Source organism: Eleutherodactylus coqui, chromosome 11, assembly GCF_035609145.1.
Source record: "Eleutherodactylus coqui strain aEleCoq1 chromosome 11, aEleCoq1.hap1, whole genome shotgun sequence".
Classification (NCBI taxonomy): Eukaryota; Metazoa; Chordata; class Amphibia; order Anura; family Eleutherodactylidae; genus Eleutherodactylus; species Eleutherodactylus coqui.
This window is the reverse complement of record NC_089847.1, coordinates 49084499-49108388: the sequence shown is the minus strand read 5'-3', so window position 1 is coordinate 49108388 and position 23890 is coordinate 49084499. Positions and strand designations below refer to the sequence as shown.

At 46.2% G+C, this 23890-nt stretch overlaps 1 protein-coding gene across 8 annotated transcripts in view; it reads right to left on the bottom strand.

Annotated features, from left to right (window-relative positions):
• CHD9 (chromodomain helicase DNA binding protein 9) overlaps window positions 1-23890 on the bottom strand; it is a 179781-nt gene that overhangs the window by 117059 nt on the left and 38832 nt on the right. For 7 of the 8 annotated variants that reach the window (XM_066584027.1, XM_066584031.1, XM_066584028.1 and 4 more), the window contains exon 2: window positions 12860-14396. In XM_066584027.1, the coding sequence (XP_066440124.1) occupies window positions 12860-14275 (1416 nt within the window). In that variant the 5' untranslated portion in view covers window positions 14276-14396. Of the gene's footprint in view, window positions 1-101; window positions 216-12859; window positions 14397-23890 lie in introns of those variants that run through there. The other variant, XM_066584036.1, reaches the window with a different exon arrangement.

Sequence of the window (23890 nt, the reverse complement as noted above, 5' to 3'; positions counted from 1 at the left end):
TACATCTATGGGATACAAGTCGGACACGAGGCATCCTCTGGCTTTCTGCTATTTTGTCCCAAGGCCTTTTAAGGTTGTGCCAGTGTGAAGATCCAACTTACAGCTGTGAGCGGAGGGGATCAGGCATGGTCACTGCATCCCTGGATGTGGGCACCTCTTCCTGTTCACCCTTCACCCTGGTGAGGCTCCAGTAATAGTTTCCTGCAGTCTGTCCCCCTCCCTCTGTGCACCAGCGTAATAACTGGGATCATATTACATGGCTGCATGAGGAGGAGGAGGAGATCAGGCTGACACGGAAGTATTGCCTGCCTTCCTCTACAACTTTACAAGTAGCGTGCGCACACTGATGCAGCAGGGCTGTGTTTGTCATGTGCCAAAGCAATGCCTGTGGAGTGATTTAAGGTTACGCAGTAACCGGCAGTCCTATGTAAAACCATGGGCACATTTATCACCAAGCGTTGTGGACGATGAGCCCTGCTAGACCTGTGTGTAAAGATAACTTAGTTACACATAGTGGAAATGCTGCAGATTTTTCTGCGTTAAAGCCCACACCATTGGCGCAGATTTCAGCCCGCAACATCCATCACTCGACAGCCACTACTGAGCAGCAACGGGCAGGTAATGCGGAAGCGGGCATAGCACTGGACCAGCGATGGCAAATGAGTGGTTGCTGGGTGAGAGATGTGCGCTGCAATGAGGGCTCAGTACTTTGGGGTGAGAAGAGCAGAGTTGCAGACTGACATTCTGCAGCGTTTCTGCTATGTGCAGTACCCTACAGCCCGATGCCCACCGGCGGGTCTGATTTGCAGAATCCGCAGAGAAGATCCGCAAATTAAGCCGCTCGAAGGGATACATGGGCGTCCGCAAGTGAAATAAAGCATGCAGATTTGATTTACAGACCTTCTGGTCCGGATAACAAATCGCAGCAATTTCACGGCCGGCTTCACTCCTTCAATTAAATGTAAACATGAAGTCTGCGGCAGATCTACGCCAAAATCCACATCCCATGTTGGGCACTTGGGCGCAGGTATGACGTGGATTTCTTCAGCCACAGAAACTCTTGTGAACGCCTCTGTAAATCTGCACCGTGTGATGTGGATTTTGGTGCAGATCCAGAGCAGATTTCAGGCTTCCGATTGAATTTAAATTGAAGGGATCGGCACCAAAATCTGATCCCAAATCCACTCCATACTGACAGATTTTAGTGCAGACTTACTGTGGATTTTTTCAGCTATGGAGAATCCACAATGAATCATCGTGCGAACACAGGCTTAAAGAGACCGTCACCTACCTTATCCCTATAAGCTTATGGGGGTGTTAAAGGGGTTGTCCCGCGCCGAAACGGGTTTTTTTTTTTTCAACAGCCCCCCCGTTCGGCGCGAGACAAACCCGATGCAGGGACTTAAAAAAAAAAACGCACAGCGCTTACCTGAATCCCCACGGTCCGGCGTCTTCATACTTACCTTGTGAAGATGGCCGCCGGGATCTTCTCCCTCGGTGGACCGCAGGGCTTCTGTGCGGTCCATTGCCGATTCCAGCCTCCTGATTGGCTGGAATCGGCACGTGACAGGGCGGAGCTACACGGAGCCGCTCTCCGGCACGAGCGGCCCCATTCAGAAAAGAAGAAGACCCGGACTGCGCAAGCGCGTCTAATCTGGCGATTAGACGCTGAAAATTAGACGGCACCATGGAAACGAGGACGCTAGCAACGGAACAGGTAAGTGAATAACTTCTGATAACTTCTGTATGGCTCATAATTAATGTACAATGTACATTACAAAGTGCATTAATATGGCCATACAGAAGTGTATAGACCCACTTGCTTTCGCGGGACAACCCCTTTAAGTGTCGGCAGCACGGCTCAATATACCAAGTAGTCCGCCCAATTACTTAGCAGCGCGGCTCAATGCACTTAGCAGCAGCTTCCAGCGCCGACACCGGAGGAGGTAGATCTAACAGATACTTGGACTCAGCAGGTCACCTAGTTTTAGCCCATAAGCTTAAGCTTTCAAATGTGCAAAAATCCCATACGTGAAAAACCTGCGGCTATTAGAACCAATAGTTTCCTATGGGAATGTTCAAATGTTTTTTGCGCATCTAGAATTCCCTCACCTTAATGTTCCCATAGGAAACGATTGGTTCTAATAGCAGCAATTTTTTTGCGTGCGTGATTTTTGCGCATGTAGAGGCCTAAGGTCCATTTACACGGGACGAGTGTGGGGCTAACGATGCCTGACACTCGTCCCCGTATTAACTTGCTCCCACGCTGTTGCACAGGAGTGAGTATCACTGGGTCACTGACAGCGAGGCCAGCGGGGAGGAGAGTTTCCCCCCCGACCACCTCCCTTCACTGTCAGCAGCGGCCGTTCAGTACTGAACGGCTGCGGTTTACACTGAACAGCGTTTAGGTTTCAGCATGCAGAGGCTGAACGACTAAACAACTCTCGCTCAGTCGTTCGGTTTTTGCATGCTTCACACAGGATGACTATCGTTCAAAACCCGGGGTTTTGAACAACTAGTAACGATTAACGTCCCGTGTTGAAGGGCTGTTAGCTTACAGGGATAAAAGTAGGTGAGAGACTCCCTTTAAGGTACCTTTATAAGGGATGACCATTAGGCACCAATAGATCATGCCAGGGTGGCCTGAGTGCACTTTTACGTACACCGGCCGGCTAAATTCCCACAGGGTAAATTTGCTGCAGATTTTCCACTTGGAATATCTTCAGCGTTTACAGTGACAGCAATGTGGATGAGTTTTTTTAAAAATCTAATCCATACGCTGCGGAAACAATCCTCACTAAATCCGTGCTGAAATTTACATCTGCAGCAAGTCTATTTTAGTAGCGGATTCTGTCCTGGACCCCAATGGAGAGGCCGAACCTGGCACCAAGGCTGCCGCTAATCCGCAGCAGCAGCTACAAATAGTGGAGTTGATTTCTGTAGATTCTCCACGTATGAAATGCAAAGATGCAGCAAAATACACAACAAATCCGCAACAGTAGCTGCAGACCGTCTAGTGTTAAAAAAGCATTGCACAAAAATCGCAAGTTTGTGCTTTGCGATTTTTCGTGCGATGCATTTTTGATATTAGAAAGTCCTATTGACATTCGCATTACAAACCCGCCAGTGTGCGGGGGCCCTCAGGGTGTGTTCACACAACGGAACTCAGCGTGGAATTTTCAGCGTGAATTTTGCCTCTAAGATCCACATCAAAATATGCGTTTTTCTGTCACAATGTTTGGCGCAGATCTGAGCGTAGACAAAGAGAATATGCAGCATATACAATAGCATCACAATGGATCAGAGATAAAAAAATCTTATCCAAAAAAAAAAGTGTACATAAAGTTTGTATACAATTGGTTTGCGGGTCAACCAGTCACCACGTTCATGCTGCCCCAACTACGAGCAGCAAGCACCCAGCAGAGGGATGCCTATTGCCCCCGTGTAGGGTCATTCTGAAACACTGAGGAGTTTAAGAATCAGCACACTTTGAGGTTCAACTTGGACTAGAGCTCCAAGTCAAGGAGATGGGCCGTGCCGGCTGACCGCTCCCTCCACTTCTGTGTACAGGGAGGAAGGCGAAGGGGTGCAGGCGCAGCCCCCACTGTTACTCAAACTTCTGAAACTACTAGAATAAAAATGAAAAGCGCCTTATGTATGGGGGACTATTCAGCCAAAATGTGATAAAGAGGCGTAAGAAGCTGCTCACCTGGAGCTCCTGAAGATTCTTGGTAGAGGAAGATCAATCCATCTGCTGGCTGCCAGGTCCCTTTTTTTCACAGCTGGATGCTGTTAAATGAATGAGGCTATGAAACACATTGTCAGGACCAGGGGGCAGTGGGGCAACTATAAATCCTTGTATTCCAGCTCCCAGGTCAAAAGACCAGGCAAGAATAAGGCAACGCGTTTGTCTGCCATGGACCGTGTTTGTCTGCCATGAACCGGCAGCTTTGTCAGGCCATTACAATGCAAAGCAGTGGAGGGACATTTAAACTCTGGTGGACAGATGTGGTACTACAGAGGGTCATAGGTCAGCCACGCCCCCAATTGTCTCATTTTATACACAAATATCAACTTATTTTTAGCAGAGTCCACAATTAAAATCCTTTAATACAGAAATGATTGAAAAATAGACAAATATTAATAAAAGAAGGATTCTGTTCTTTTTGCACATTCATAAATAAAATTAATTATCATCGTGCAGATGTGTTATTTTTTTACATGAATTAAAAGAAATAAGCTATTCCTTCCCCAAAAGTCATCATGGAGTAATATATATATGTTCAATTCCATTCAGACTCTATATCAGATGTAATAGCACTTTCTCACCAGTAGATGTCCCTCCATTATTATAGTCAACACTATGTATCAATTGTTTCTAATCTATCCATTATGTGCTTACCTAGTAAATAAAATGAGTAATGACGAGCTGGAACAGATTTGGCTGCAAAAGATGGATATTTCGGGTTTGAAAACAATAAATGAACTCTGTTCTAAAACAATTAATAAATGCATTAATACAATTTACCATGAATTTGTTATGATTATATATGAGGGGCTATGGGATTATAAATTAATTACATCCTTTTAAGGGCTCATGCCCACGAGCGTTGTGGAATTCTGCAGCGGATTTCCACTGCGGGAGTATCGCGCTTAATAACGGGAGTGATCGCGGATTTCCGCATTCTCCTGTAATACTATAGTAGGGCTAATGCCCACGGACGGATTTTTGCTGCGTTTCTCGCAGCTGTTAGGTTTTAGGCCGGCTGTCCACGGGCAATGCGGTATCCCACGGTGAAGCTCCGCCGCGGGAGCCGCTGCCCGGGAGCAGGAGCCGCCGCCGAATCTCCGCCGGTCAGCCCTATCTAATAGAGGCAATTGGGGCAATTCGCAGCAAGCTCCACGAGTGGAGAAACGCAACGATTCTCCGCTCGAGGACAGGTGCCGACGCTTTCTATAGCAAAGCTATGGGAAGCGTCGGCCGGCGTGATTCGCTGGCGTGGTTTACCGCCGGCGAATACACTGCCGTGGACAGGGGGCCTTATTGAGCCAAATAGCTTTCCTGCTGCCAATGCTCACACTAATATAGTATTAATGGAGACCGCGGAAATCCGTGACGGAATTCTGCTATCACTCGCGTTTTTTTAATGCAATAGTCCCACAGCAGAAATGCATGGCAAAATTCCGCAACGCTCGTGGGCATGAGCCCTAATGGAGACCTCTCGCTGCAGAAATCCGCGGTAAAATAGAACATGCAGTGTTTTTTTTTCCCGCAGCGGAAACCTGCGGCAGAATTCTGCATGTAAGCACTGACAGCAGGAAAGCTATTAAGCCCAATAGAACCTAATAGCTGCAGATTTCCGCTGCGGAAAAACGCAGCAAAAATCTGTTCATGGTCATTAGCACTAAAATGTAGATATATAATAAAATTTATTATATACAGTTTTCCCAGAAATGATTCATAAAAAAAATTATATATGTAGTGCAGAGAATGCAGTCCTAAGCTCTCACTCATAAAGGTTGCGGGTTCAATCCCCACATGGTTCATCTAGCCGGCTCAAGGTTGACTCAGCCTTCCATCCTTCTGAGGTCGGTAAAATGAGTACCCGGCTTGGTGGGGGGTAAAAAATAAATTACCTGAAAGCGCTGCGGAATAAGTTGGCGCTATACAAATAACAAGTTCCTTCCTCCCCTCCCTATAGAACATATATAGTTCTATAAAAATATATACATGATTATGCAAAAAAAGAGAAAAAAATTATACATGAAGATAACATAAATCCATTCTCCTGGTTTACTATTTACAACACTGTGTACGTGATGTCATGAAGGCCATCCGGTCGCTGGGATTGTAATTTATAAATAGGGTAACAAGTTGATATTTGTATATACAATGAGACAGAGGGCGGCGTGGCTGACCTATGACCCTCTGTAGTACCGCATCTGTCCACCAGAGTTTAAATGTCCCTCTGCTTTGCATTGTAATGGCCTGATGAAGCCGCCGATGCATGGCGGACAAACGCGTTGTCTGATTCTTGCCTGGTCTTCTGACCTGTGAGCTGGAATACAAGGATTTATAGTTGCCAGCTGCCCCCTGGTCCCGGCGATGTGTTCCATAGCCTCATTCATTTATTCTGAAACTCTGCAGGGTTACACGAGGGCACTGAGCCCACCTGGCCGGGGTTCGGGCAGCATCAACCTGGCGACAGCATGGCAATTTGCACTACAGACTTGCATTGCAGATTTCACTTCTTGCCAAGCAAATCCACAGCATTTTTACAGATTTTCTGCCCTCTGTGGCCAACCTATGTGTGCATAGGATTGCGTTTTTCAATGCAATCCTTTGCAGGCGGACATGGGTGGAAATTCTGCAGGTAATCCCGCTGCAGAATTTCCACCTGTGTGCAGGGGGCCTTAAAGTGATTCGCTGATTTGGACAATCCCTACTTGTTAGAAGTCACAGTAGGGACTGACTACCAGGATGCCGTGGCGCTGCCGGTGACAAAGCCAAGTAATAAGACAGCACTGTAAATTTGATGACGTGTTTCAACATCATATTGACACCTTCATCAGTTCATTAGCATGATCCGATGAGTGTCAATCTGATGTTGAAACTGCCGACATGGAGGTTTGTAATCATTGCTGTCCCCAGGAAGGCAGCAGCCACTATATGTTCTCTGTCAGCACAACCCCACGAAAATAGATTAGCTATAACCTAAACAATACCTTTAACCCCTTAGGGAAGCTGCCTTTTTTTCATTTTCAATTTTTCCTTTCCACTTTCAAAAATTCATAACTCCTTTATTTATCCATCGACGTCGCTGTATGAGGGCTTGTTTTTTGCGGGACGAGTTGTATTTTTCACTGGTGCCATTTAATGTACCATATAATGTACTGAAAAACTTTTACAAAGTTCTAAGTGAAGTGAAATGAGAAAACAAAAAGGCAAATTCTGCCATATTTCGGGGAACTCGCTTCTACGGTGTACACGCTGCAGCAATAATGACCGGACATTATTCTGGGGGTCAGTACGATTGCACAGACACAGCATTTATACAGTTTATTTGGTTGTGCCACTTTTAAAAAGAATAAAATATCTTTGGGGGAAAAAATCTAATTATTTTCTCCCGCCATCTTCCGACAGCCTAATATATAGTCAATATAGTTGTGTGAGGGCTCGCTTTTTGTGGGACATTCTGTGGTTTCTATTTTTTGATTGATTTTTATTACATTTTTTTTGGAGACAGGTTGACCAAAAAAGCGCAATGCTGACGTGTTATTTTTTCTTTGCCATGCAGATGTTGAATGCATTACTTTGACAAATCAGACTTTTATGGATGCAGTGATACTAAACAGTTTTTTTTTTTACTTTTTTTACTTTTTATTTTAATAATTACTAAAACTTATTTTTACATTCTTTTTTTAGCCCCCGTAGGGGACTTGAACTTGCATTCATTTGATTGCGCCTGCAGTAGGATTCATTATATTATATGATGATCTGACAGCCAGTAATTCTGCAGCATTTCTGGTCCGTGTGAAGGCGGCCTTACAGTCTATGGCGCTATACAGGCGTGCGTTTGTGGGGTTTTATTACATAATGGCGCACACTTAACCTAGAGTATTCCACCTGACCCGCCGGAGTTTGTTAAAGGCCCATTTAGACCCAACGGTTATCTCTCTAAATTCGCTCAAAGCCGTCTTTTGAGCGATAACCGTTGCGTCTAAATGCACGGACATTGTGCAGTTTTCGTGCACAATTCGCTCCTCGCTCAATTCTAGTTTTCTTGAATTGAGTGATGAACTCTTATCAGCAGTGCAGGCTGTTATCACAGTCAGCAGTGCGGATAACAGTCTTACAGCTTGCGTCCCGCTGGTAGTTCACAGCGGGATGCGAGCTGTAATCATGGAGAAGAATACAGCTGTTTGCTTATGCAAAGCAGCTGTATTGTTTGCCGAGTGATAGCAGTGGTGTCCCACTCCGCCTGCATAGCCCTTTAGTAGCTACTTAGCTACTATAGACTATGCAAAGATGATCGCTCAAAACTGTCACTCAAACTATGGTAAATGGGGTCTAACACAACGGTAGGCATGACATCAATGTGAACGGAGTCGAATAGTATTTTAAAGAGGTTGACAGCCTTACATTTTTTAATATAGTTTTGAGTCCGCCATGCCCGAAACTCTATAAAAGTAATATACTCCCCGTGGTGCCGGCTCCAGCATCTGACAGGTGAACCACTATATTTTCTGGCTTGGTGATGCCCCGTAAACCTGTCAAATAGCCTTCTTTTTGGTTTAAGGGTCATCACTGGAAGAACTTTTTTTTTGTAGCCACTAATGTAATGATTACTCGAAAAACCTCTGTAGGGAGCAGCAATAACCACAGTGGTTTTATAGATTGGTTTAGTGAGCAAATACCGTTTCCACGTATTTCTAATGTTTATTACCCTGCCGCTTTTCACCGTTCTCTTCTGCAGTTCTGCCTTCTGGCCTGCAGGTGTCAGTGGAGCTGTTCCCATTTGCAGGGACTGTCATGTCCTCCAGTAGAGCACAGCATGATCTAGTAAGGGAACTCTAAAGTATCTGAATTGTTCCATAGATTAAAATTCAGGCCTTCAGCGACAATTTTTTATGGACTCACTTTTGACCGTCCTTATTAAACAGTCAGTTTATTTTTAGTCACATATTTGCGGTCAAGTACCTCTTCAACCGCGTTCAGACCTGCAGATTACGCCACAAATACGGCAAAAATAAGTTTACGCAAGCACAGTGCTAATTATTTCTGGCAAAATGCCAGACACCATGACGGCACGCCACGGGCTGCACTACGGTGAATTGCTTCACCCTGCCATCGCAAGCCGCCACAGAGCAGCATCAGGCAACAGTCAGCTGTGGGCACAGTCTGGGGGCAAACTGGGCACTTTGTGTTGCCGGGTATTGGCAGCGCAGTGTACATTATAATTAGAGCTGTAACAACCAATCAGAGCGCAGCTTTCACTTTACCACAGCACTCTCAGACATGAAGGCTACGCTCTGACTGGTTGCTACGGACGACAAGAACAGTCTTACTTTTATGCTGGCCAACTAATCGCCGAGAAATTGCTCAAAAAAGCTCAGCAGTCGCCAGTCACTTGACTTCAGCTCACCGTAAGGGCTCATGTCCACGGGCAGGTGTGGATTGCGGAATCCGCGTGGTGTACCCATGTAGATGATCCGCAGTTCAAGTTGCCCATAAACAATCATGGTTGCCCACAGCTAATTAAAGGATGCGGATGTGTTTTGTGGACCTTCTGGGCCGGAAAACAAATCGCAGCATGCTCTATTTTGCTGGGGATTCCACAGGGATGGCTTCCATTGAAATTAATGGAAGCCGTCCGATCTGCGGCACACCTGCAGCTGTCACTGCAGGCATGCTGCAAAACCTGCAGGAAAGCAGGAGGTTAAGGCCTCATGTCCACGGGGACAGATCCGCAGCGGGTCACCCACACGCGTGATCCGCGCCCCATAGGGATGCATTGGACACCCGCAGGTAATTAAATACCTGCGGATGTCATTTTTTCTTCAGGCGCGGATTGCGGGTGGGAAACACCCGCAGCATGCTCCATTTTAGTGCGAGTCTCCCGCAGCTGAATTTCTGCTTTCCGGCATGGGAGCGCAGGAGAGCAGGAGTTCAAAAATAAAAAAAAGAAGAGAGTGCACGGCGCTTGCGTGCGGCATGCTGCCGGCGTGCCGAGCACATCCGCCGGGCCGAGGAAAAAAGGTCAGGCTGCGATGGAGGGAAGATCCGCAGCGGGCGGACAGGTAAGTAATTCTTTTTAGGCCTCATGTCCGTGGGAAAGGAGGGACCCGCTGCGGGATTCTGCATGAAGAATCCGTGGCAGGCCTGATTTTCCCCGTGAATATGAGGCCTAAAAGAAAAAAGTCACCACTGCGCATGTGTGGGGGCATCCTGGCCAGCCCACATGCTGGTGCGCACGCCCACATCCACGGAGGAGAAGACGAACGACCTGCAGAGGACCCACGCAGAGGATCCGGAATGGTAAGTAATGTGCTCATTCTGCGGGCAGGGTGGGATTCAGCGGCAGGGCTCTCGCCCACAGCATCCGACCCGCCTCTGGACATGAGGCCAAACAAGGCAGCCAAGCAGCGACTTCTTTCGTTATAAACAGGTAGTCGTTCATCTATGAATGACGGCCTGTTCACACTAAATGGAGGCGTATGGCCAGAAGAAACCTCCGCCGCATTCTGCCTCCATTCACCGAATGACTAATCGCTCTGGTGTGAAAGCAGAGGAGCGAGTCTTTTGGACGACTGTCAGGCCTCACGAGCCACATTCAGCCTGAAGAACCCTCAGACCGTTTTGATAAATGAGGCCCTTTGTTTTCAGACTTATAGACCTGTCCTTGTTGCCCATTGCAACCAATCACAGCGCAGCTTTCATATTTCCACAGCAGTGTAGAAAGTGAGAGCTGATCTCTGACTGGTTGCTCAGAGTAGTCTTACTTAATTAATGAGGCCCGTTGTGTCCGTTTTATTATAGTAATGTGTGGAATTAATGGTGGCCCTACAATTAAACATTAAATTCTGCTGTGGGAGGCCAATTAAAAAATATATATATATGTATTTGTCACGGCACCAGCCAGTGCGCTCTTTATTCTCCCTGCAGGCCACCTAATGTGTCCAGTACAGGTGAGAAGAAGCCACTTTTAAGCCTCCTTCACTCGTGGCGTACTCGCGGTAGGCTTTTGTAGTAAAACTACACCAAATCCACACCTAAATGGTGCTGTGTTTTCAATTGCGGATCTGCTGTGGGATTTAACCCTTATATTTCAAGGGTTAAATTCTGCAGCATAAACATACAGATTCTGGGGATTTAAGATCTGCAGCATTTTTGAAAAATGCTGTGGATTCATAACGGCAATTTTTTCCGCCGTGTGAATGAGATTTTTTTAAATCCCCCCCCCCCCCCCCATGGCTCGTACTGTAAATGCTGCAGAATTTCTACCATGAGTGAAGACAGCTTTAGTGCCTACATTGCCCCGCTGCCCATGTACAAGAGGCTGACTGAGATACTGAGCATGTGCGACCACGAACACTGGACATGTGGTGGATGTCCTGAGAGGGAATCAAAACAATATGAAATGGCGCCATACTAAGTGTGTAGAACCTCTGTATAGGGGTGCTGGTGCCCCTCAGATGTGGTCACACAGGACTCATGATCGGTCTATATAGATTGCGATTATATTCTCATCCTTGGCCTAATATTCACACAGTCGAGAAAAATCGCCTGATTTTGAATAGGGTCATACACATGAGCGACACGTCCTATCTTTGGGCATGCCCTCGCATCACCCTTTGTTTTCAATGGGGCTGGTGGCAGCATCGCACCACGTGCTGGGTGCATGCAGTACGATGCGAGGTTACCCACTGAAAACAATTAGAGAATCTCTGCGTTCCTGAAAGCCTTGGCGGGGAATAGCTACTTCCCCGAAGTGATCTGGTTTTAATAAATAAAAACACCTCGCTTCTGCAGGTATATCGCATGTTGGCGAGCGCGAAATAGATCCGTGATTCAGAGCCCGGTATCGCACTCGCCGGTGTGAAGGTAGCCTAATACAGTACTAGCAAAGGAGATGAGATTTAACAAATCTATTGCACACACTGCGTATATTTCCCCTGCGTAAACTGTACTGTAGCTGATGTTAAAATTTGCTTTCACCCGTTGCAATGCGTAGGGTTCAATTAGTGAGAAAATTAGCATAGAACACAGATTTTGCTGCAGAAAACCAACAGAAATTTCACCCCATGTGTAGGTAACCTTAAAGGGTTTATCATGGACTCACGATAGGACATCAATAGTTGATTGGCAGGGTTTCACCGCTTCAGATCCCCCAACCCCAATTAGCTGATCGACAGGCCCACAGTTAGTGCAGACAGAGTCAAAGGTAAACAGCTCCATCCGTAGTGCAGTGGCCCAGGTCAGTATTGCAGGCGTAGCTCTCATTGTTCACAATGACATCTGGCCTTATATCAGCTGATTAGAGGTAATCCCAATCTACGGACCCCCCCACCAATCAACTATTGAGGACCTATGCTGGTAGATCTTCCGCCAGGAGCAAGTCCCAACAGACATTTTTCCAAGACGATCAGGTGCGTTCAGCTTTATTTACTTGAAGCAATTAGCACTAGTGTGTGCTGAGCCGTTGTTACTATGATCATTCAGGCGCACCGTTGCTTTGTAGTTGGCAGTCTATTGCTGCTTACACAGGGTGATGTGATGCCCACAACAGAAGACTTTTGGTGCCACATAAAAGATACAATCACTGGATAAATGAGACTCTGCTACCCTGCCAGCTGATCGCTGGCACCTTCCCACGTCTAGTGATCACGCAAACTAACCAACAATGAAGATGGACTGCATCATAAAGGGCACAAGAGCCACCTTGGAATGGGATTGTATGTAAATATTTTAGTTTTTACTAATAATTGTCTTTGTCGTGCATTCACATGTGGCAATTTTGCTGCAGATCTAGGAATCTGCAGTGCAAATCTGCAGCAAGCTGAAGCATAAAACAAGTGGATGTGGATTTGAGAAGGCCATTCACACGTGGCAGAAATCGGCACGGAGAACGGAGCACGCTGTAAATGGTTCAATCCTCACCATGCTCATTCTGTTGCAGAGATGCCGCATATCTTCACCATGTATTTCACGCCTTTGATGTATAGTGACTGCAGATTGGCTGTGGAAATGCCAAAGCTTCACTATAGATTTCCATTAAAATCCACCGCAGAAACTTTCCACCCCGTCTGAATGTACACTTAATGGCCATGCAATAAAACAAAATACAATGCAATTTACCTTTCCTGGTGAAGCCACGTACTGCCGGTCATGGACGTTGAGGTGGTTGGATATCAGTGGATTCCACGGATTCAGTTGTTGGCCTTGATGCTGAGAATGGAGAAGATCATTTGAGATATTTATGTGTTGTTGCTCAATGTTAGTCTCTGCGCCGGGATGACTTAGGACAGCATGACCGGAACTAGAGCCATCTTGGGAATATGTTGTATCATCAAAATGTGGTAAGAGATCTTCCTGCAACAAATCCACTGGATCAAGCCCGGTAAACGGTTCTGATTGGGAATCCACTTGTTGCAACAGGTTGTCTTCCAAAGGTGAAAAGCCATTGCTCTCTAAATGATCATTAAAATGGCTCAACCGCACAGAAGGACCATCTTGCGCTGGGAAGCTAATGCTCATAGGAGACATTTTTGTTCGGTTGTAGTTACCCTGAGGATGTGAAGAATGCACCATCTGGAAATCACTAGAATGAAGTTGCTCACTAGGGTTCAGAACATGGTGACTAGGTTCCTGCTTGGTGGCCAAATCTGAAAACCCTGGACTTTCGGTGAAGTCAGATAGAGAATGTGTGGCATGGTTTAGGTGGTTGTTGGAGAAGGGATAATGAGATGAAAAGGTCGGCGTAGCATTCACAGAACATGGCGCCGGAGAGTGGCCATCAAATGCACCATCATGCTGAGCTACAACCGGATTGCCACAGAAGTGCAAGGATGTGGATGTTGATTGAGAAAACTGTTGTAAAGGCAAAGAATCTTGTGGATTTGTGTTATTGATCATAGGGATTTGTTGGGCATTAGAAGTCCTATGGGGTAAAGACACATTAACATCCATGAAAGTTTTTGGTTGATTTAAAGTTTCCTGACCTGTGTTCAAACTGTTCCTATTGTGCTGCTGTTGGATTGAGACCTGCTGTTGCTCGCCGGCCTGAAACAAGGCAAAATCATGGTGCGTTACAAATCCTTTACTTTGCTGCATAGTCTGAGAGTGTCCGTGCTGTTGGCTGAACGGGGAACCATTCTGGTTTGGGATAGCGGTGGCAGTTTGGTGACCCCACATGGGGCTTCCGTCGTCAGCAAACATGCCATTGCCTTGGCTTGGCGGATGTATTGGAGAGCAGCTGAACTGTGATCGCGGGGACAAAACGCTTTCAACTGGGCTGCTGTATGACCGGCTGACTTGGTGCAACTTAAGGGAATCAAACTGATTAAGCGTGTCAAACTCATTGAGCTTTTGGTGCGTTTGAGTGTCCGGCACATGGTTTAATGAGTCGACATGGAGGGGTTCGAACTCCGCACCAAGGTTCAATTCATCAACCAAGGACACGGGATCATGTTGAGCAAAGGCATCATCAGAAAGACCCAAAGTTTCATCAAAGAGGTGAGTATCATCAAAAAAATCCATCATGGGATCAGTCATATTGATCGTCTTCACTGCTTGGAGAGCTTCATTAAGGGCTGCTTATGTCAGGACCCAAGCCATGGCGGAGTGAATCCTCCAAAGGGGATGTTAAACATGATTACATTATGAGATAATTAGCCTGAAGGAGAGAAAGAAGAAAATAATTAGTACAGAATCTATTTAAAAGGAGATTTACATTATGCTTCAGCTCCACGGTGTCACTAGTAAGTCAGACGTTTTCACCCTTAGACCTCTTTCACACGGGCGTTGTGATTTTCATCCGCCCGCATCGTGGCCAAATCTCCCATTTTCTCACCCGATCACATGGCCAAGCTACGGTGTATATGAGCCTGGAATTCCGTGGGACACCAAGGTGTCTCCCCCTCCCCTTGCCGACTGATAGCGGCAATAGAAGCCTATGGGAGCTGCCGGCAAGGGGAGGGGGAGGGACTTTAGCAATGTGACCCGCTGCTAATCTCCCTCCTACCTCCCTTTTCCGGAAACTCCCACAAGCTCCCATAGGAGTCTATGGGACAGCCGATTTCACGCACCAGAAAATCGCTCATCTGAACAAATGCATTGGAGTCCAATGCTTCAGACGGTCGCAATTTTCAGTCGGCGTTTTATTGCGGCAAAATAGACGCAATAAAACGCTTGTGTGAAACAGGCCTTTGGGCTCTTTCACACAAGCGTTGTTTTGAGCATGGCTATCTGAGTAATAAATCGGGTGAATTAATAGCAGCCACGAGCACGTCGCGGCTGCTATTGGCGAGCATGCTCCCTTTGCTCCCCCTCCCTTTGCTGGACGGCTCCCACAGGAGTCTATAGGAGCCGCTGGCACTGTTCTGACAAAAAATAGAACATGTGCTTTCTTCTGACGAAGAGAAATCTTAGCGTAAAAAAAACGCACCTTGACGTGCAATTTTTTTCGGCTCATCAAAAAAATCCAAATCCAAAGGAAATCATGGGTTCTTTTTGATGCACCTACTCAGCGTCAAAAAGTTGTGGCATGGATGCTCCAATATCGAGATTCCATATACCCATGAGCAAGACCGTGGAGCCACTGAACTTCACTTCTCAACATTTTAGGATGGAATCACCTGCAGTTTTCACAGCGGATTTACACCATGTATTTCTAACCAAAGTATCTGCAAAGACGTTCCTCAGTTTATGTAGCTGAGGGAGATCTTCTACAGTGGAGTTCTTAGGAGAAGGAATGAAGGCCATAGGGAAGTAGAATTACAAGAGATTAAAGAAGCAAAGCCATTTCACCTGAAACAGGAAAAAAGGATATCTTAAAGGGAGGAGCAGACAACAGACCGCGCCCGACCACAGCAGAGACAGACTGGAGATATGTCACAACGTCTTATGTAGAGTCTAAGGCCGGCTTCACGCGCAGCTGTGGAAATTGCGCAGCATTGACAGTACAAGCGTGGGACGGGCATTTCTAAAATCTGCTTCACAAGAAGTGGAAATTTTCTACAACGAATCCGAAATGTTTTTTTTTAAAACGCTATGGATTCTAAATCTGCAGTGGGTCTACTTATGCTGCGGACCTGCACCCTTTAACCACAAGTTAAAGTCTGAGGCAGAGCCACAATTAAAAATATAGCCAAAGACACACCATTTAGGTATAGATTTGGCCACTGCGGTTTTCCAGATATGCTAAATGTGGAGGTACCCATAGGGGCCTTTTACACGGGGCAGAATTAGGCTTCTGCTGTGGAGATCTGCTCCAAAATGCGCATATTTACATATGGATTTTGATGTGAAATTGTCAGTAAAATTAAGCCATTTTCAATTCTGCAACAAAATCCACACAAAAGAATGAAGATTTCGGTGACTTTCCGCATGTTGCGGTGCGTTCTGCGGACAAATTCCACCTGTGTCAAAGCTACCTTACAGTATCTTTTCCTTATTAAAGACCATTTTTTACCTAAATAAGACCTAAAAAATTCAATTTTCTCAGATCCAGTAACAAATAAGAGCACCCTGTGTATCTGGCCAAAAAATGAAGCTAAGCATTAAAAAAATAATAATTTGCTTTTAAAAACGTGCAGATCAAAAAGTAAGAAACTTTGCTCTGGTCTAAAACACTTTTGAGGATGAAAATGTGTATTCTAGGCTTTTTGAGCTGATGATCTGTTCTTCGAATAGGTCTTTAGTAGCTGTCGGACGAGGGTCTGCCACTCAGGATCCTTGTCCATCAGCTGATCGTACTGTCAGTGCAGCGGGCCAAATCTCTTCATCAGAGGTTACGGCAGGAAGTGGAAGCGCTTGCTTCACTCCCATTAAAATCAATGGGAGCGCAGCTCTACTCTTACACTTTCTGCTTCTCTTATGGTCACTCCTATACCTATGGGGGAGCAAAAAACAAAAAAACAAAACTTGAATCTAGTTAAGGAGTATTCCCATCTTGAGGCCTTACCACGCCCTGCCGCCCTTGCCCCACTGGGTGGCGCATCCAGGATCGCAGGGGTCCCGGGATTAAGGCAAACAGCCAGGCAGCATATCTCCTATAGAAGTGAATGAGCTTTACAGACAGCAGGTTACACCGTGTCCGTGAGGTCATGCTGTCCTAAATCACCCTGGCACAGACACTTACATTGAGCAACAGCAAATAATTATCCCAAACGATCTACTCAATTTTCAGCATCCAATCACCTCCAAGCCTATGACAGGCCGTGCGTGGCTTCACAAGGAAGGGTAAACTGCATTGACAAGCATTAAAGGGAACCTGCCATCACCTTTATGGCCTGCATGCAGCCTGTAAGCACTGCATTACAGGGGAGACCAGAGGGCGTGGAGCTGAACATAGCGGGCAGCCGGAATAATCATTATTTTTAGGCATGGAGAGCCAAAATAACAAGAAATAATTTAAATCATCACCTAAAGTTGGGCTACACCAAGACTTTGGCCCCTTTAACATGTCCCATTGCCTCCTGGAACGATTCATATAAAAACACAATATATATTATGAATAGAAGTTAAACATTTCCAAAATGTATTATACATCCACTCATTGTACAAAAAAAATAATAATAATAAAATTACAAGCACCTACGAGAAGCCATCATTTTGCTGCAAAACTCGGCATGCAGTTACATCTCAAGCAGATATGCAAATAATAAGAGTTGTGGCGCGATTTGATAAATGGCCTCGTCACCTGAGGCCCTAAAAGTGGTTCCCCCCATAGCCTATAAAATGCCCGGTTGACAAATTTATCACCAAGAGAACATGATCAGGACCATTTTTGACGACTACTTCAACAGCCAATGCATTTGCACAAGCCAGAGGCTCAGTTACAACAAATGTGGAGCAATGTGCCGCAGGATACCATACGGAACCTGCAATGCTCCATGCCCGCCCATATCACATCTTGCATCTAAGCTAGAGGAAGCCTAACATGGGGCTAGAGTCTCCATGCCCACCCGTATCACATCTTGTATCTAAGCTATAGAGAGTACAACAGGGTACTAGAGCCTCCATGCCCACCTGTATCACATCTTGTATCCAAGCTATAGAGAATACAACAGGGTACTAGAGCCTCCATGCCCGCCCATATCACATCTTGTATCCAAGCTAGAGGCGGTACAAGAGGGTACTAGAGCCTCCATGCTCGCCCGTATTACATCTTGTATCCAAGCTAGATATGGTACAAGGTACTAGAGCATCTATGCCCACCCATATCACATCTTACATCCAAGCTAGTGGCGGTACAACAGGGTTCTATAGCCTCCAGGTCTATCCATATCACATCTTGTATACAAGCTAGAGGTGGTACAACAGGATGCTAGAGCCTCCGTGCCCTCCTGTATCACATCTTACATCCAAGCTAGCTAGCGGTGGTACAATAGGGTATTAAAGCCTCCATGCCTGCCTATATCACATCTTGTATCCAAGCTATAGACAGTACAACAGGGTACTAGAGGCTCTGTGCCCGCCTGTATCACATCTTACATTTGAGCTAGAGGTGGGTGGTACAACAGGGTACTGGAGCCTCCATGCCTGCCCATATCACATCTTGCATCCAAGCTAGAGGAGATGCAACTGGGTACTAGAACCGCCATGCCCACCCGTATCACATCTTGTATCCAAGCTAGAGGTGGTACAACAGGGTACTGGAGCCTCCATGCCCACCTGTATCACATCTTGTATCCAAGCTAGAGGCGGTACAACAGGGTACTAGAGCGTCCATGCCCGCCTATATCACATCTTGTAGCCAAGCTAAAGGCGGTACAACAGGGTACTAGAGCCTCCATGCCTGTCCATATCACATCTTGTATCTAAGCTAGAGGCGGTACAACAGGGTACTAGAGCCTCCATGCCTGTCCATATCACATCTTGTATCCAAGCTAGAGGCGGTACAACAGGGTACTAGCGCCTCCATGCCCACCTGTATCACATCTTGTATCCAAGCTAAAGGCAGTACAACAGGGTACTAGAGCCTCCATGCCCACCTGTATCACATCTTGTATCCAAGCTAAAGGCAGTACAACAGGGTACTAGCGCCTCCATGCCCACCTGTATCACATCTTGTATCCAAGCTAAAGGCAGTACAACAGGGTACTAGAGCCTCCATGCCCACCTGTATCACATCTTGTATCCAAGCTAGAGGCGGTACAACAGGGTACTAGCGCCTCCATGCCCACCTGTATCACATCTTGTATCCAAGCTAGAGGCAGTACAACAGGGTACTAGAGCCTCATTTTAAGTGTTCAGTTTTCTGCAATAAATTACCATTTTGCTCTGATATTGTTTTCACTTACTTATACCAACGTTAGAATCGAACACAGAAAGTTTAATTTGATTCTGACAACTTCTTTTAGGGAATGTTTTTTGTTTTTTTTCCACAAAATCTACCCGGCACTGCACAGTATATACATGTTTATATGCTAAAATGTACAAGTTATCTTTCAAAGTTTACTGACCAGCTGTAGAAGATCATGGGGAATGTTCAGAGAAGATAAAGACAAGCAGTCACATCCCATGACGGGGCACTACCAAGTTAGGTTTAAAATAAACTCATTGAAAATGAGGACTGTAAGATGCTGAAGACGGTAACGTGTTATAAGCTAGCCCACATTTATAGTAAGGCTTCATATATGTCTAATATGGCCACATGGATCCACTGGCTCCCGATTCACTGAACGGAGTACAGGTGTGTAGAAAAGAGCCCTTCTGGCCCACGCTCGGCTGGTGCAGTATATGTCGACGGTACCATCACTAGGTTGCGCCTGTAGTTTGAACATTAACATGGCAGCTTTTCTTTAGGAAATTCTTTATAGACGACCACCTCGGATGCACACTACAGAATGCAGTGGGAAAGAAGCCTTCGCTGTATTCCAGCTACTGCTTGAATATCTAGCATTGCCCAGCTCAGTTTTCCCTGCAGCGCCTCCGCAGCGTAAATGAAGCATTACATTGTTAGAAATTGTCGGGCTGTGTAATGCATGCTCAACAAGTATTAAGTTCAATGAAGCCCACCATGTATTCAGCTATAAACATGTATACCGGGTGCTGAAGTTTTGTATAAAGATTCTCCAAAGGACAATAATAATGACGGATAGCTTGTAATACTAGATTTTCTCCTTAGGGGGAGCAACACAGAGAAAGTATGGCAATAAAAGCCGACCGTAGGGCAGTAAAGAGGATGAACCCAAACAGCAGTGTTACGACCGAGCTGGACACAAAATACATCGTTCAGGTAGAGCGTAGTGTGAAGTCCAAAAAGGACGGATATGCACACAACATTCTAACGCAGAGAACACAAAAAGTTTATAATGAACTCAAGAAGTCGGCGATGGGAAAGTAGGAGCCTAAACTAATAATGCGATGAGACCCTACCTAAAAGTGGAGCACTCGCTCTGATGAGAGCAACCCCACGGCAGGAACCTGGGGCAACCCTGACTCTCCCTAGTTGGGTAATAGGGACACAGCAAACAACAATATCTATAAGGTTCAGATGTAACAAGCATGTAATGAACCAGATGTAACACCAATGCAGCAATAGCATAAAAAGTCAGGAGATAGTGGTTATAACACCCCCGAATATCCTGAACACCAATCAGACTTATCGGACAGTGGAACAGAACAGGAGCTGCTGATTTGACCACAGACACCTTCAGACGAGAAGCATAACAGGCGTCTTCAATGGGGAGGAGCCGCATGAACTTGTCTAGACAGGAGCTGATTGGATGGCTGACAGCCAACAAATCCATCCACTCATCAGCAGGGCAGTGATCAGATCGGTGGCCAACACCAAACTAACACTGAGCACGTGCCAGCATGTGGATCACTGCGACATCACTCCGGTCCCGATTCGGCACAACCAGCAAGATGCAACAAGCTGATCCCTACGCCGGCTTTAATCCTTCTTGTAAAAAATGGTTGTCTACCCATCCCCACATGAAGCAGAATGATGATGGAAACTAAACATTACCGCTGAGAAAACTCCAATACTAAACCTGTGTGTCTGGGTAATCCTGACGCCTTGTACAGCCTTCAGGCCTATACACACACCCGGTGACAGACTGTACTGTGTACTTACCAGCTTGTGATAGGGCTGCAAACTAATGAGTACAGCCTGCGAAGCTGCAATTAGTAGTGGAAGTGACTGCATGTCAGAGCACTAATCTTTCCCCTTCGTCAGCGCCAATCCTCCTTTATTCTTCATTAATAAAATGGCTATAAGGATAGGTCATCAATAATAAATGCTCGGTAAAACCCAGATTGAGAAATCATCCATAATTCTGGGAGAAGAAAAGTGAGTGAACTTCTGTAGAGTTTCAGTTAAAGAGTTTCAGTTAAAGGAGTTTTCCAGTGCAATACTACTGATGACCTATCATCAGGATAGGTTATCAATAGTTGATCGGCCAGACTCCGACCGATCAGCTGAGCGGGTGCATGCTGTCAGTGCTGCAATAACACAGAGGTCAGAGCGGAAGCAGTGGAAGTCTCCGCGTCGACCTCCATGTAGTGGCCGGTGCTTGTAACTGCAGGCACGGCTCTCATTGAAAGTTACAAGGCCCAGCCACTACATGGGAGGTCGGCACGGAGTCTTCCGCTCCAAATACACAGAAGTCGCTGCGGAAGCCTCCGTGCCGACCTCCTTTTAGTGGCTGGCGCTTGTAAATGCAGATACAGCTCCGATTGATTTCAATGAGAGCAGTGCCTGCAGTTACAAGCACCGGCCACTACATGGAGGTCACGCGGAGACTTTACTGCTTCCACTGCCGGCCCCTTTAAGAAGGTTGGCACGGAAGGCTTCCGCTCCGACTTCTGTGTTATTGTGGCGCTGACAGCATGTACCCACTCAGCTGATTGGTCCAGGTCCCAAGTGACAGATCCCGATGATCAACTATTGATGACCTATCCTGAAGATAGTATTTCACTGGAAAACCCCTTTAAGGAGAGATTAGATGTGAGAGTTTCACAGGTGGTTTGCCCATTAAAAGAAGGCACACAATGCCTGATTACCGACAAGTCTTTTCTTCACAAGAAAGACTGGTTAGTATGAACTATGCCTCGATGCAAATAACTTGGGGATAACTGTCAATCTTGGTACAGCCGCTTCAAGACCTCATGCACACGGGCAGATTTTTGCTGTGGAATCCATTCTGTAAAAAATCTGTACTGTGCATGTCTAACGGCGAGCCGCGCGGACCATCCGCAGCACAGAGAAGCCGGAAGACGACAACAGGTACGCAGAGTCACCCGCCGCAGTCAGGGCCTGATTCTGTGCGGGATTCCGCAGCCGGAATCTGGACCTGCTGTGTGAGCCCGGCCTTAGGCCTCATGTCCACTTGAGAAATACAGTCCGCGCAGAATCTGATCAGATTTGCTTCAAATGGTATTTTTTTTTGCATGCAGATATCCGCACACATTGCTATCAATGTGATAGTAATGTTGCTGATCCGCGCGGAATCCGCGGCAGAATGGAGCATGCCGCGTTTTTTCTCCCACGCGTGAAAAACGCAATTCTTTTAAAATGCCATCCGCGGGTGCAAAAATCAATTTAATGGACCCGCGGATGGCCAATGATTCCCTATGGGCAAAATCCGCGGCGGAAATCTGCTGCGGAATCCGCAATTTCATTTAGCTAGTGGACATGAGGCCTAAGAGAGGATTTTTCTCCCTTTGTTCTTCACCGAAACTATGATTTCAGAGAGTTGACATTCATGCAGTTTCCAACAGTCTTAATGTAGATTGTGACTTTAAATGAGCCCAGGAGACAGAAGGGTCGTCGAATATTCATGACAGCATGTTCTATGGGCACTACACCAGCCTCCCAAACAGAATGTGACAGGTGTAATAAATCAGTATTTATTGGAAGAGCAAATCTCTTCGCTCTGCTATCCACAGACAGGACTGACCTATTAGCATGGGTTATAATCAACATTTAGAATTACTGTAAAAATTACATTATGCATCTTCTGTTAGTTTTTGCATCAGTGCATAACAAACACTTCAAAATCGTAAGTAGGCCTACCCCAATACGCCCCGGCAGGTGTACACATAGCGGATGTTTCTGCTGCTAATCTGGCAGTGGATTTCACCTCTCTGTACAATCCTCCGTACAAATCCACAGCAGAAACTGACATGCAGGGGATTTAAAAATCCTGAGTGCAGGGTAGTCTCCCTGTGGATGAGATTTGTTCGCGTCTCACCTACACGGCAGGTACAGCATCCACTGTGGGTTTTCAAGGTGCAAATCCAGGCCAAAAATTCACAGCAATTCCCATATATGTTTTTTTGATTAATGTTAGATCATTTTTAAGTGATATGTATTAAATCAAATCCCTTCCTTTCTAAACCCTCTATAGAACAGAGTTCTGTCAACTTTCTCCAGAATGGCAAAGATACCTTGTTACACATCAATTCATCCCTCCGTTCCTGTACGGCTACGCAGGGTGTATTAAAAAGACTGACCCAGTGCTATATCTCAATATTAGGCTGCCTGCAGACGGGCGGAAATTCCGCGGCGGGATTTCCGCTGCTGGAAGCCTGCATAGGATTGCGTTAACAAACGCAATCCTATGCAGACGGCCGCGGTTTGGGCGCGCGAAATCTCACGCGGCAAACCGCGGCATGCTTTATTTCACTGCCCGTCCGCTGGCACATCAAACAGCCGGAGCCGCAGGTGAGTACGCGCCGCTCTTTGCAGGCGCTCAGGTCGAGTCCCGCGGTGAGAATCCTCGCCACCGGATCCAGCCCGCCCGTCTGCAGGCGGCCTTAGTGTATGATATTCTAATAACAATAGCGCACCTGAAAAGGAAGACATGGATGTATTAAACAATAGTATGGCGCACGAACTCCGGAACATGGATATAAATTTTGTATTGTGTCCTCTGTAAGAGACAGAGAGTAAAACCCAACTGCAAAGTTAAAGAGTAGTATGTGCTATGGCTGAAATAAAGAAAGTACTCGAAGTGGCCTCCTTCTGCTACTATAGGGGCAGATCATCCAGGAAGTCATCCATCATCGTCTGCCAGAGATACCGTCTGCGTTGTACTCTTACTAGGAATTTGATTGCAACTGCACTGAATTGGCACATCACCGGTCACTAACGCAGTCCCACAATGATATTGTCAGCCCTGGATTGCATTGCCAAATGGCTCCATGCATGTATCG